Below are 11720 nucleotides of genomic sequence, written 5' to 3' on the forward strand. Positions count from 1 at the left end.
AAAAAAGAATAATTTATTTGCATGATGACAAATTTTCAGGCTTGAAAAGCAAGGTGCACAGAGGGGCCAGATGGGATCCAGGAGGTGAGCAACGGGCCCTGGAAGTCGAGTTGTTTCAGGAGCTTTAACCACCACCACGCTCTGTGCTGGACAGGCAAGTGACAGTGTCCTGGCATGAAAGAGCTGAGGCTGGCAGGGCACTGAGAGGCCAAGGCAGTGGCACCCAGCAGCTTTGCCCCACTGCTCCTGGGAGTGAGCAGCACACCAGCTGCTTCTTGCTCTAAGCCATGCGGAAGGGGACTCGGTGGCTCCCTGTCCTATGTCACACCCCATGCAGACCTCACCAGAGATGCATACTTGGTGGTTTCCTGTGAAAGAATTGGGTTTTAAAGGATCTGGAAAAATCCATGCCTGCTGGAGACAACATATTTCATCCTTAGTAAGCCCAGGAGGCTTTAAGGTCTGAGGTCCAGGGTAGTTTTGGAAGTGGGTGAGAAGAAACTCTAACTCTCTCTGTGCTGTCCTGTGTGGTGTCAGCTGGAGAGGGAAATCTTGGCCGGCTGTTTGGAGACATGAGGCACAACTGAGTGCCCTCCTCTGCTGTGACAGCCCCATCCCCATGCTCTTAGTTCTGGAAATACTTGAGAAACAAAGTCGGTATTTGAGAGATGAAAGCAAAAAATTCACAAAGAGCCTTTCCAGGTCCCATGCAGGAAGGGGGTTTTGGGGAGCAGAGAAGGAAACTCAAGGGGGAGTTGGTTTTGACATGTCCTCTGTCTCTGGCCCATTTTCTGTCTTGGTAGCAATGCTGTAGTAGTAGGAGCGGATGATGTTTTCCACAGTAATAAATCCTGGACGTTCTTCCCATCTGCAAGGGCAGAAAGGAACAAATAGAGTCAACAGAAAGGACAAAAGTGGACTGATGCAATGAGGAGATATCAAGCACAGGAGAAGCCAGGGGAGAACAGCAGCCCAGTTGTACTAGGGCCTGGAAGGGCAGCTGAGACTTTTCTGGGATGAAGAGGGTCAAAGGCACAGAGGCTCTGACACCTTCCAGGACTGGTACAGGCAGGTGGAGGGGTATGATAACAAAGAAACAGATGCATTGTTCATCATGGACTGGGGAATAAGAACAAGGCAGGAGACATCATGTGCTTTGTGTGATCACCATCTAGCCAGCGTGTGCTGTTCGGATGGTTCTGCCACCCAGCAAAGACCTGAGCTGATGGAAGCCTTGCCTGTAGGTCCAGCATTGCTGCATGAGGGTGTACATCTCCTCGGGGCAGCCCGTGGGGCACTCCATCCTCTTCCCCTGCTCGATGAAGCTGATGACCTCCGGGCCTTTCATTTTCTAGGATAGAATCAAGTAGGAAATGCTCTAATGTTGTTGGTGCTGGTAATAGGGTTAGAAGGGACAGATCAGAGCTGGGCCTGGGGTAATGTTTGGATCCAGGCACCACACACCCCATCCAGCCCCTGTTGTCTCACGTTGTGGTCAGCCCAGGCTGCAGATCTCATCCCATGCTCGGGCAAAGCTGTGGCTGAGCAACTGATTTTTCAGCTCTGCAAGTGAGCAGAAGAATAAAGATAAGATCTGCTCTGATCCAAGCCCAAATGGACTTGTTCTGTTTTCTGCTGCTTCCCCCTTAAATGAATACAAAGCTGCAGGATCTAAACAATTTAATTCATGCCTTTTGTAAAGTGGAAGTGAGTCCACTTCCTTCCCCCTCTGTTCAGCAATGGGAAGGGCACCCACTCAGGGAAGCAGAAATTGTAGTTTTGGTGTGTGTGAGCCTGTGGCACCCATCCGTGATGGCCCCAGCTCTGCCTCACCTTGTAGGGTTTCTGCCCATAGCTGAAGGCCTCCCACATGGTCACACCGTAGCTCCATACATCACTCTTGCTGGAGAACTTGTGGTAGAGGATGCACTCTGGGGCATACCACTTCAAGGGCCACTTTCCTGCTGTCCTGGCCTGTGGCAAAGCAAAGAAGAACATTTCCACCCTGAGACACAGGCTGCCGTGGGCTGAACCTGAATTCGGTTTTACTAAATGTTTGTGTCCAATGCAATCCCACACTGCTGAAAAAATCCCCTTGCCAAGGGTTGGGAGCTCAAGGCTCCAAGCCCTGAGCCCTAAGCCCTGAGCTCCAGACCCTGCAGCCTCCTTGGTCCTGCTCAGACATGCCCGGGGGCAGGACACTGTCCCACAGTGGCACCCTCCTCCCATACCCCAGCCCCAAGGCTCAGGGCAGTCATGTACCCTGCTGGGAAGATCAGCCCCAGCTTGTTCTTGTTCACCCTCTCTTCCCTTCCCTCTGCTCTGGCTCCTCTGAGTTTCCTCCTTGCCACCCAGACCTTTGCAAAGCCTCTTTTAATGTCACAGCATTGAGGTCAGCCAGAGTGTGATGTGGTCATGCAGCAGGGCTCCTGGGAAGAGCCCACACCCCACTGCCCCTGGGGGTCTGAGATGCCCAGCCAGGAGGCCTCCTGCTAGCTGGGTTCTTTACTGTGCTTCCACTTACCTTGTAGTAGCTGTCATCAGCACCAAGAGCCTTGGAGAGTCCAAAGTCACTGATCTTGGCATAATGCTGGTTGACCAGCAGAACATTTCTGGCTGCCAGGTCCCTGTGGACAAAGTTTTTTTCCTCCAAGTACTTCATCCCCATGGATACTTGGTGCATCAGCTCCACAATATTGCTAACTGCAATCTCATCTCTGTGGAAGATGAAAGGACAATACATAACAAAAGACCTGTCGTTACTCTGTGCACCATGGTCCCCCCCAAGATTTCTAAATGCAGGGGAGAATGAAGATGGACATCACTTCTCCAGAAGCATCAGCCCCCATCACCTCACATGAAAAGACATCTGCTATTATCAGCTTCCCTCCACCTACAGAGCTACCCCAGGCCGCAGAAAGTCTGATGAGAAGTGCAGAAAATCAGCCAGCCACAGTTTATTCAGTACTCACTTCTTGGAAGACAAGAACCTGTTGAGTGGCCCTCCAGAAGCCATCTCCATCACGAGCATCAGGGACTCGGCCTCGCAGACCCCGATCATGCGGACTATGTAGGGGTTGTCCAGCTGATGCATGATCTGGGCTTCCTTCATCATTTCATCCTTCACTGTCTTCTCGTTGTTGCTCTTCAGCACCTTTATGGCCACATCAATCTGCTTCCTGCACAGGGTGCAAGAGGAGGACACATGGGATGAGCTGCACAGCAGCTGGGCTCACGTGTCACAGCCAGGGGTGCAAAACACTTCTCTGTGGCACTGTCTGATCTCTCAACAGCAATCTCAGTGGCCTGCTTTGGTGGAGCCCTGTACAATACTGGTATCCCAGGCCTGCTAGAAGGCCAAGAAGAGAAGGATCATCTCATCCTTATAAGTGTAGGCTGGTATTTGCCATCTGAAGGAACGTCACCTCTCACACTGACATCCACATCATCAGTGCCATTTTTCAAGGGGAAAACACAGGCACAAAAAGGGCAAAGGATCCATTTGTGGACTCACAGACAACCAGCAACAGAGCCAAGGATGGCACATCTCCTCAGCCTCACTGATTTGCCCTGACAGGGACCAAGGTGACCTCAGAAGCGTGGTCTTTCTCTGAACCCAGCAAATGCCTTCACAAGTGGCAGTCTTATGCCCAGGAGCGTGTAGTGCAGACTCTGCTCTCAGGGCAATGAAGCTGTCAGTGAAAGTTTGTGGAAGGTCATCACTGACCTTCCAGAGTACCTGTTATAACTCCACCCCATTATCACTTCAGGGCTCATCTAGCTAGGAACAGCATAGCTGGGGGCACCTCTGAGCTCAGCCTGGAGCACCCTCCTCCAGCTTCCTCAGCACCCTTCAGGGCAACACTCACTTTCTCATTTTGTAGACTCCTTTCTTGACACAGCCAAAGTTTCCTGCCCCCAGTTCCACTTCATCGATCATCAGGTGGTCCCTCTTCAGGAAAAGCTTCTTATCCTTCAGTTCCTCGGGGTCACTGTATGGGCTCTCGTAGACACTGGTGTCCATGGGTAGCAGGCGTGACTTTCCTGCACCTTCTCAAGAGATACATTTGTTTATAACTAAAGAACATACCCTCTCCCATCCCTCTGTCTCCCACTGACTGGGAAGGGTTTCTCTAGCCTCTTGGCCAATTCTCCTTCAAACTCCAGCATTCAAGCCTCCCTCCTGGGCATCTCCCTTCCTCTCCCAACCCATGGTCTCTCCTCGATACAGCTGAAGGAGCCAGGATGTGTGTGGGCATTCCACATATCAGACCCTGCAGGATCTGGACCTCACCCCACTGAGGTATGACTGAATACACTGAGTATTTAGTAGGCAGGATGGAAGATGGGGAACAGGCCAGGGCTTGATCTACTGGGTACGACTGGAAATGGGAGAGGGTTTGATTTACTGAGGGCCAGGTGTGGGAGAACAGATTTGCAATATCCTTGTCCCAGAACCCTGCAACAACCAGGATGCTCCCGGGTGCCCTTGTAAGAAAGGGACTTTGTAGCATGGCTCTTTGACCAGAAAGTGCTCCAGATGTGTCAGGTAACCCCCACGGCTCAGTGACATCCCCAGGTCCTGTCTCCTGTTAGGAGGAGAGGGGTCTCAAAGGTGCTTACCTACAGGCTCTGGTGTGTATCCATCTGCATTGAGAGGCTCAAGGTGTCTCTGGAAAAGAAACAGGAATAAAGCTGATAAAGGAGCCAGGGAAACTGCTTCAGTATGAAATAGAAGAGATGGACAGGAAGCCTCTGCAGCCCAACCAGTGATTCCCTCTAAAAGGGCCCAGGGTGGGCACAGGAGACTGGAGTGATGTTGAGCTGACTGTTCTCCTCCAGTTCCAGCTGGCAGGTACCCCAAGTGCAGCTGCACAGCGGGGACCAGACCCTGGGGGGTTCAGTGCTATGGAGCCCAGAGAGAGCATCACCCTCCAGCCACCCTGCCTGGGAAAGGTGCAGGATGAGGTGCTGAGGGCTCTGCTCAAACTGCTCACCTGAGCAGTGAGGGGATGTTCAAAGCCTGCCTGGTTGTGATCCTGGGCAACCTGTTCTGGGGGACCCTCCTTTAGCAGGGAGGTTGAATGAGATGATCTCCAGAGGGCCTTCCATCCCCTACCATGCTGGGATTTGGGGATTCAAAGCCGTGTGGCACACATTCCTCCAGCACAGCTTTGAACACCAGCACTGCTCTCAGCAGAGTCACAGCGACATGGGAACCCACCACAGATTGTGAAAGCTCTCTGAGAAGATGGCCAAAGGCTCAGACCTTTATTTAGCCTCCTCTGGGCTCTGGGCTGGGGCTGCTCCTGTAGCCCAAACTGGCTGGTTTCAGCAGTGCCTGAGCACAGACGTACCCCGCAGCCAGGGAGCACAAAGACCTGGCTGGTGGCCAGAGGCCAGCAGCAAGACTGAGTGTTCCCAGAACCCCACCACGTCCTCCTGGCTCCTGCCTGGCAGGGAGGGCAGCGGGGAGAGGGCTCCCCAAGGACAAGCCCACATGTCGCAAGGAGCACAGTATGAATGGAAACCATTCTCCGCTCTCGTGGCAGCCGTGCCCAGCCATTCCTCAGCCCCATCCCAGCTGGAAAGGGGACAACGTTGCAGCTGGGCTTAATCTATTCCGTTTGAGTTAGTGAGTTCTAGAGAAGAGCAGAATTTGAAGAGCAGAGGTTGATCAGCAAGCTTGAAATGCAGTAATATTAAACAGAGGGGCCAATAAAATAGACCCTCCCCCAAACTTACGCTCACGGAGGGGTGGGTTGGTGGAACTGGTGCTGCAGATGCTGTGAATCACAAGAGAGAAGTTGTTATTTTAAGAGTCTGCTTGTGCCCCAAGCAGGATCAGAGCATCAGTCCTTGAAGGGCTGTGGGGATGCCTGTGTCTGAACCCCTCCTTCCCTGCAAAGGATGGTTTCCACAGCTTAGGCAAAAAAATAAAGGCGTGGAGATGTGTCTGGCTGTGGGTGTTCTTCCTAGATGGGCCCTCAGGGGAGGTGCAGGCCCACTGGAGCACTCTACACTCTCCACCAGTCCCAGAGTTCCCTGCCCAGGAGAGTAAGGGTCCCGTGGGCAGGCTCTGAAATGATGTTTGTGATACTTGGACCAGGACCAAAACCCATGGTCTTGAGTGTTCAGCTCAAGATACCCACGAGAAGCCAGACTTGGAGGACTTGTTTCCTGCTGCCTGAAAAACAGGTCCTTTTTCAGAAGCTGTCTGGCACCAGAATACCCTAATCCATTTGGAGCACAGATTCCCCCATCTGCTCTTGTCTTTGGGCCACCCTAGACGAGGCCTGAAGCGTGGCCACTTTCAGCAGGCAGCATGGTGTGAGGCTTGCCCAGTCTCTCACCACCAAGGGCTGAGCAAGGTTGGACACGGTAAAGGAAGGTTGGGTTGGTGCTGCTCAAACTGGCCCTGCTGGGTGGTAAACTGAGGCCAGGGATGGCCCTGAGAGACATCAGCTCACCTGGCATGTTGGGATTGGGACAGGTTTCCCTCAGGTAGAAAATCAGCCCGTCCGGTTTGAGTTTGAGGTACTCCACCAGCTGGGAAAGGAATTGGAAGAAAAAGAGATTATTGTGAGGAGAAAATCATCCCTTTTCTGTGCAGGTGGCTTGTGTGGCTTATGGTAATGATCTCAGATTATGGCAGACAAGGACTAGAACATTTCTCTCCTCTCCTGTCTAAGCACTCAGGGATCTCCTCGAGCAAGTGCCTGCATACCTGGATATCTGCCAGAGATGGGAAGAACTTGGCAAGTCAGATAAGCAGAGAAGACGAAAGGAAAATCTCCAGCAGGAGAGCTGGGTAGGTGTTCTCATTGTAATGTTATTGCTGTTCCAGCCAGAAAAATTTTTAAGCTATGTTGTGTTTGATAAAGCCTGAGAGAAACCTTTTGCTTTCCCAGAGGAACCCCAGGGTTGGATTTGTGGATCCCAGGGAGTTTTTCACTGCAGCAGCCACTGGTTCAAGCACAGTGGGGACTTGACTCTGGCTGGAGACGACCAGCCCCAGCCCCTGGCCACCAGCCCGCAGGGGAGACAAGGCTTTCTCTTCCCCTCCTGTCTGACTCAGATTTCATCTGCAACTGGGCGCCTGGCCGGGTTCTGCTCCCATAAAAATGCCCCAGAGTCTTTGTTTTCAATCAAATTTGGAGTGAAAACAGTCCTGGGAATTCAGAAAATTCAGCAAAACAGAGTTACTGTCACCCAGACAGCCCTGCCCAGGAGGAAGCTGGTAGCTGCTCCCTGGAGCAGGGCCAAGGTGTGTGCCATGGGGCAGAGCTGGGATCCCCAGCAGTGCCAAGAGTTGCTGGACCATGTGTCACATTCCCTAAAAGCCCTGTCCCACCCTCATGAGGGGTCTAGAGCCCCAGTGTGGGGAGGAGCAGCTGAGGGAGCTGGGGGTGCTGAGCCTGGAGCCAGGGAGGCTCAGGGGAGACCTTCTGGCTCTGCACAGCTCCTGACAGGAGCCTGGAGCCAGGGGGGGGGCGGGGTCGGGCTCTGCTCCCAAGGGACAAGGGACAGGACAAGAGGAAACGGCCTCAAGTTGCCCCAGGGGAGGTTGAGGTTGGGCCTGAGGAACAATTTCTTGCCCTGGAGGGTTGCCCAGGGCTGTGCCAGGCTGCCCAGGGCAGTGGTGGAGTCCCCACCCCTGGAGGGGTTTCCAAGCCGTGGAGATGTGGTGTGAGGGACACGGGGCAGTGGGGACCTGGCAGTGCTGGGGGATGGTTGGACTCCATGATCTGAAAGGTCTCTTCCCACCACAATGAGTCTATGGTTCTATGGATCTAAGAGGACTGCTGGGGCATTACAGCCATCTCCACTTCCCAGAGCCCCTGACACTCAAATACCTCTAGGATCTTCAGTCATGTAAAGATTTTGGCAGCTGGCTCAAGACTTCTGGCCTCGCTTACTCATTGTACAGGAGTCATTCACTTGGAACATAAAGGGGCAATCTGCACGTGATATTTATGCTGGTGCAGGAGCAGTGTGTGGGACATGCAGGAGGGACAGCCTGGGAGGAGCACCCTGTGGCTGAATGTGTCATGTTTCCTGGTGGGGTGCAAGTGTAACTGATATAATCATCTCGAGTGCCTTGGCTTAAAGGTAGACATGAAAAGCACTGATCTTTTTGTTTCATAGAATCATAGAATCACAGAGTAGTTTGGGTTGGAAGAGCCTTTAAAAGTCATCTAATTCAACTCCCCTGCAGGGACAGGGACATCCCCAACTAGAGCAGGGTGCTCAGAGCCCCAGCCAACCTCACCTGGAACGGTGCTAGGGATGGGGCAGTGACCACCTCTCTGGGCAACCTGGGACAGTGTTTCCTTGGAGAGGTACCAGACTGGTGTAAGACGTGGAAAACCAACACAATTCCAGAGCTGCTGTGATATCCCAGACCTGGATCTACTTACCCAGGAGCACGAATGCAACGAGGTGAGCTGAGAGACACCAGACCCAGGGAGTGGAAAGGGGTTTTCTGGAAGAACCACAACCTGTGTATGGTCTTAAAGCCTTTAAAGCTCCACGTGGCCTTTCCTATCCCTCAAGGCGTGGGCAGATATACAAGGGGAAAGTGTCTTTGCTTTGTTAGGACAGCAGTGGTCAGCACCCCACAGTACAGTACCTGCCAGAGCGTGTCGAACTTGGTGCCCTCGGGGATGGAGTACTTGCCAGACTTGTCCCGGTCTATCCGGTAGTGATAGACTGTTTTGCCATAGATGAGGGAGAGGGCATAGGCACCACTTTCCTTCCTCTCTCTCAGCCTGGTAGGAAGGAGAACTATTAAAAGCAGTTCTAGGTTTTGCCCAGCGAATTATCACATCTGCCGTGGTGGTGGGTCGCTGGGTGGGCAGCTTGTAAGGTGGATCTGCACCCCACTGTTGGAATTGTCACCTTCCCAACACCCACCTGCAGAGGCTGAGCAGGGACCCTTCACCTCCAGTCTCTTGCCCCTCTCCTCCACCATCTCCAGCTAATTCTTTCATTCCCCAACTCGTTCAAGAGATAATTAAATTAATCACTGTCTCACCTCAGCAGAGCTGTAGAGCAAACATTTCCTCCTGTATTTTACAGGCCATACATTGCCACACAATCACAGAATCACAGACTGGTTTGGGTTGGAAGGGACCTTTCAAGGTCACCTAGTCCAACCCCCCTGCACTGAGCAGGGACATCTGCAACTACAGCAGGGTGCTCAGAGCTTGGTCCAACCTCCCCTGGGATGGTTCCAGGGATGGGGCAGTGACCACCTCTCTGGGCAACCTGGGCCAGGGGCTCACCACCCTCAGTGTAAAATGCTATCTATCTAGTCTCTCCTCTTTTAGTTTTAAATCACCAACCCTTGTCCTGTCACAACAGGCCCTGCTAAAAAGTGTGTCCCCTTCTTCCTTACAGGACCTCCTTGAAGTCCTGAAAGGCTGCACTAAGGTCTCAGGGTGTAAGACCCTGTCTTTGAGAGATCTGTAACCACATTCCAACCATATTCAGTTAAACCTCCTCCCAGGAACTGCCATGAAGCAAATAACTAGAGGGTAGCAGAGGTGGGGAAAAAATCCAGGGGTGACAGCATCTGCCAGGGTTTTGCACACTCACAGGAATTTCCCATCAGGTTGTGCCCCTGAGTAGAGCCTCCGTTCAGCTTCATCCCGGGCGATGATGCCGTGGTACCAGGGCATCCTCTCATGGGCTGTGGTGGCAACCAGCTTCTCCACCTGTGGAGCCTGGCTTATGATGGCCTGTTCGAGTGCATCCCCCTGGGAAAGATTGAGAAATGAGCCCTCCTGCCACCCCACTGCAGCGTGACATGGCTTCAGAACTGTTTATTCTGGACCCTTCTGGGCAGATGACACAGGAAACTTGGATGGTCTCATAGCTCAAGTTTCTGTGGCCTTAATCATGCCTGTAGCAATAGTGGGTTGAATTCTATTCTGCTGCAGAGCAGAATTCCTTTCTTATCTAGATTGGCCCCATCCCCCAAATCCAGCTGAAGTCCACTGACTTGCTGGTGAGGGAGGAGACAAGTCACCATAGTGCTATGGTGGATCTTGACGTCAGGTGTCTTTCAGCCTCGCATTCCTGGAGGACAGGGCCTCTTTCTGATGCTTCTGCCTTCCTGGCTGCTCACTGTCCCCATCAGTGCAGTTTGGAAATCGTGTGGGAGACCCTTAATTAATTTTACTGGCCCCATACACGCTGGTGGTAACTGTGGATTTTCGTTTGCCAGTAGGTGGCAATGTCCTTTGTGCTATCTGTCAGCGGCCACAGATCAGCTGCATGGAGAAACTCTGCAGAAACCTCCTTCTGCCAAGCACCTTTGGTCTAAAATAGGCCAAATTTTGAGATCTTTCATCGAAAGACTCCATAAGGAGAATGCCCAAACCATCTTTTTGTGAGGACTTGGAATTGTCTGAGTAGCCACTGCCAAGGTGGCAGCAGGTAGAAGGAAACTAATTACATGGCTGCCAATGTGACCATTCAGAGTCTTGCCTTATGCAGATATTGTTTATATCCCAGTCTCCAATAAAACACAGGAACCAGTCTGTAGCTATTTTTCAATTTAAATAACAAACAGACCTGATCCAGTACCCAGCACCTCAACCTCACAGGCAAAAGCAAAAGCTCCACTGACTTCAAACAGAGAGGAAAACCTAAGCAAGAATTTACGTCTGGTTTCAGGGTGGAGGAGGAGCAGAGGAGCAAATGGCACATGGGGACATGCTGGCAAAGGGGCAGTGAGCTCCAGTGCCCTGCAGAGCAGCACCAACAGCAGCTGTTCAGAGGAAGAGTCTGAAGTCTCAGGAAGATGTTTAGACCTGTTTCAGGAGAAGAAATTGGAAAAGAGGGAGGTTTAAGACTGCTCTTAGTGCCAGCAGCCTCTGAGAAGGAGGAGAAGCCTCTGAGAAGGACTTTGCTGTAACATGCTGTAAGAGAGGGATGACAGCGACAGGAGGTCAGGGTGGCAAGCAGCAGTGAGCCCCAGGGAAGCACAGACTGACAGAATCCCAGTCTGGTGGGGGTTGGAAGGGACCTCTGGAGATCACCTCATCCAACCCTCCTGCTCCAGCAGCTCACCCACAGCAGGGTGGCCAGGATCACATCCAGGTGGGTTTGGGATCTCTCCAGAGAAGGAGACTCCAACATCTCTGGGCAGCTGCTCCAGGCTCAGCCACCCTCACAAGAAAGAACACCCTTCTTCTGTTGGGATGGAACCTCCTGGGCTCCACTTTGTGCCTATTGCCTTGTCACTGGGCTACACTGAGAAAAGCTTGGCCCCATCCTCTCGACCTCCACCCTTTAGACATCAATAAGCCATGAGAAGATCTTAAAACGGAGAAGATCCCAAAACCAGCACTCCTTGCTGAGCCCCACACCACCTTTGGCACCGGCCAGTACCTCTAGCTTCCACGTCTGCCGGACGTACTCGCGCACCATGTTGTCCCTCATGCTGTCAAAGACCCCAGCCTGGGGCTCCACCCCGCTGGGGCGGTTGCAGGGCTTGCGGAGGGTGCAGCAGAGCCCGTCGGCATCCTTGGAGTAGAACTCACAGAGCTCCTCGGGCCCGCAGTGGGCTTTGCCCCCCGCGATGGCGTAGGTGCCGTTCATCTGCCGCTCGATGGCGTAGTGGTAGAACTGGAGGTTGCAGACCATGGAGAGGACGTAGCCCCCGAGGCTGCGCAGGCACTGCCTCAGGCGGAACAGCCCCGCTGCACTCC

General features: G+C 52.8%; 1 protein-coding gene across 4 annotated transcripts in view; it reads right to left on the minus strand.

Annotated features, from left to right (window-relative positions):
* Window positions 1-721: 721 nt before the first annotated feature.
* ZAP70 (zeta-chain (TCR) associated protein kinase 70kDa) overlaps window positions 722-11720 on the minus strand; it is an 11096-nt gene continuing 97 nt past the window's right edge. The window contains exons 1-14 of one of the 4 annotated variants that reach the window (XM_008936954.1): window positions 11401-11720; window positions 9601-9761; window positions 8633-8771; window positions 6471-6549; window positions 5746-5786; window positions 5292-5303; window positions 4624-4672; window positions 4120-4151; window positions 3870-4039; window positions 2973-3179; window positions 2525-2717; window positions 1834-1974; window positions 1239-1351; window positions 722-868 (exon numbers count right to left, since the gene is read on the minus strand). The exon at window positions 11401-11720 is cut by the window's right edge and continues 97 nt beyond it. In XM_008936954.1, coding sequence (XP_008935202.1) covers window positions 745-868; window positions 1239-1351; window positions 1834-1974; window positions 2525-2717; window positions 2973-3179; window positions 3870-4039; window positions 4120-4151; window positions 4624-4672; window positions 5292-5303; window positions 5746-5786; window positions 6471-6549; window positions 8633-8771; window positions 9601-9761; window positions 11401-11720 — 1781 coding nt within the window. In that variant the 3' untranslated portion in view covers window positions 722-744. Of the gene's footprint in view, window positions 869-1238; window positions 1352-1833; window positions 1975-2524; window positions 2718-2972; window positions 3180-3869; window positions 4051-4119; window positions 4152-4623; window positions 4673-5227; window positions 5242-5291; window positions 5304-5745; window positions 5787-6413; window positions 6550-8632; window positions 8772-9600; window positions 9762-11400 lie in introns of all 4 variants that reach the window. The other 3 variants (XM_008936957.1, XM_008936956.1, XM_008936955.1) reach the window with 3 other exon arrangements.

The sequence above is a fragment of the Merops nubicus genome, unplaced genomic scaffold, assembly GCF_000691845.1.
Source record: "Merops nubicus isolate BGI_N331 unplaced genomic scaffold, ASM69184v1 scaffold4613, whole genome shotgun sequence".
NCBI lineage: Eukaryota > Metazoa > Chordata > Aves > Coraciiformes > Meropidae > Merops > Merops nubicus.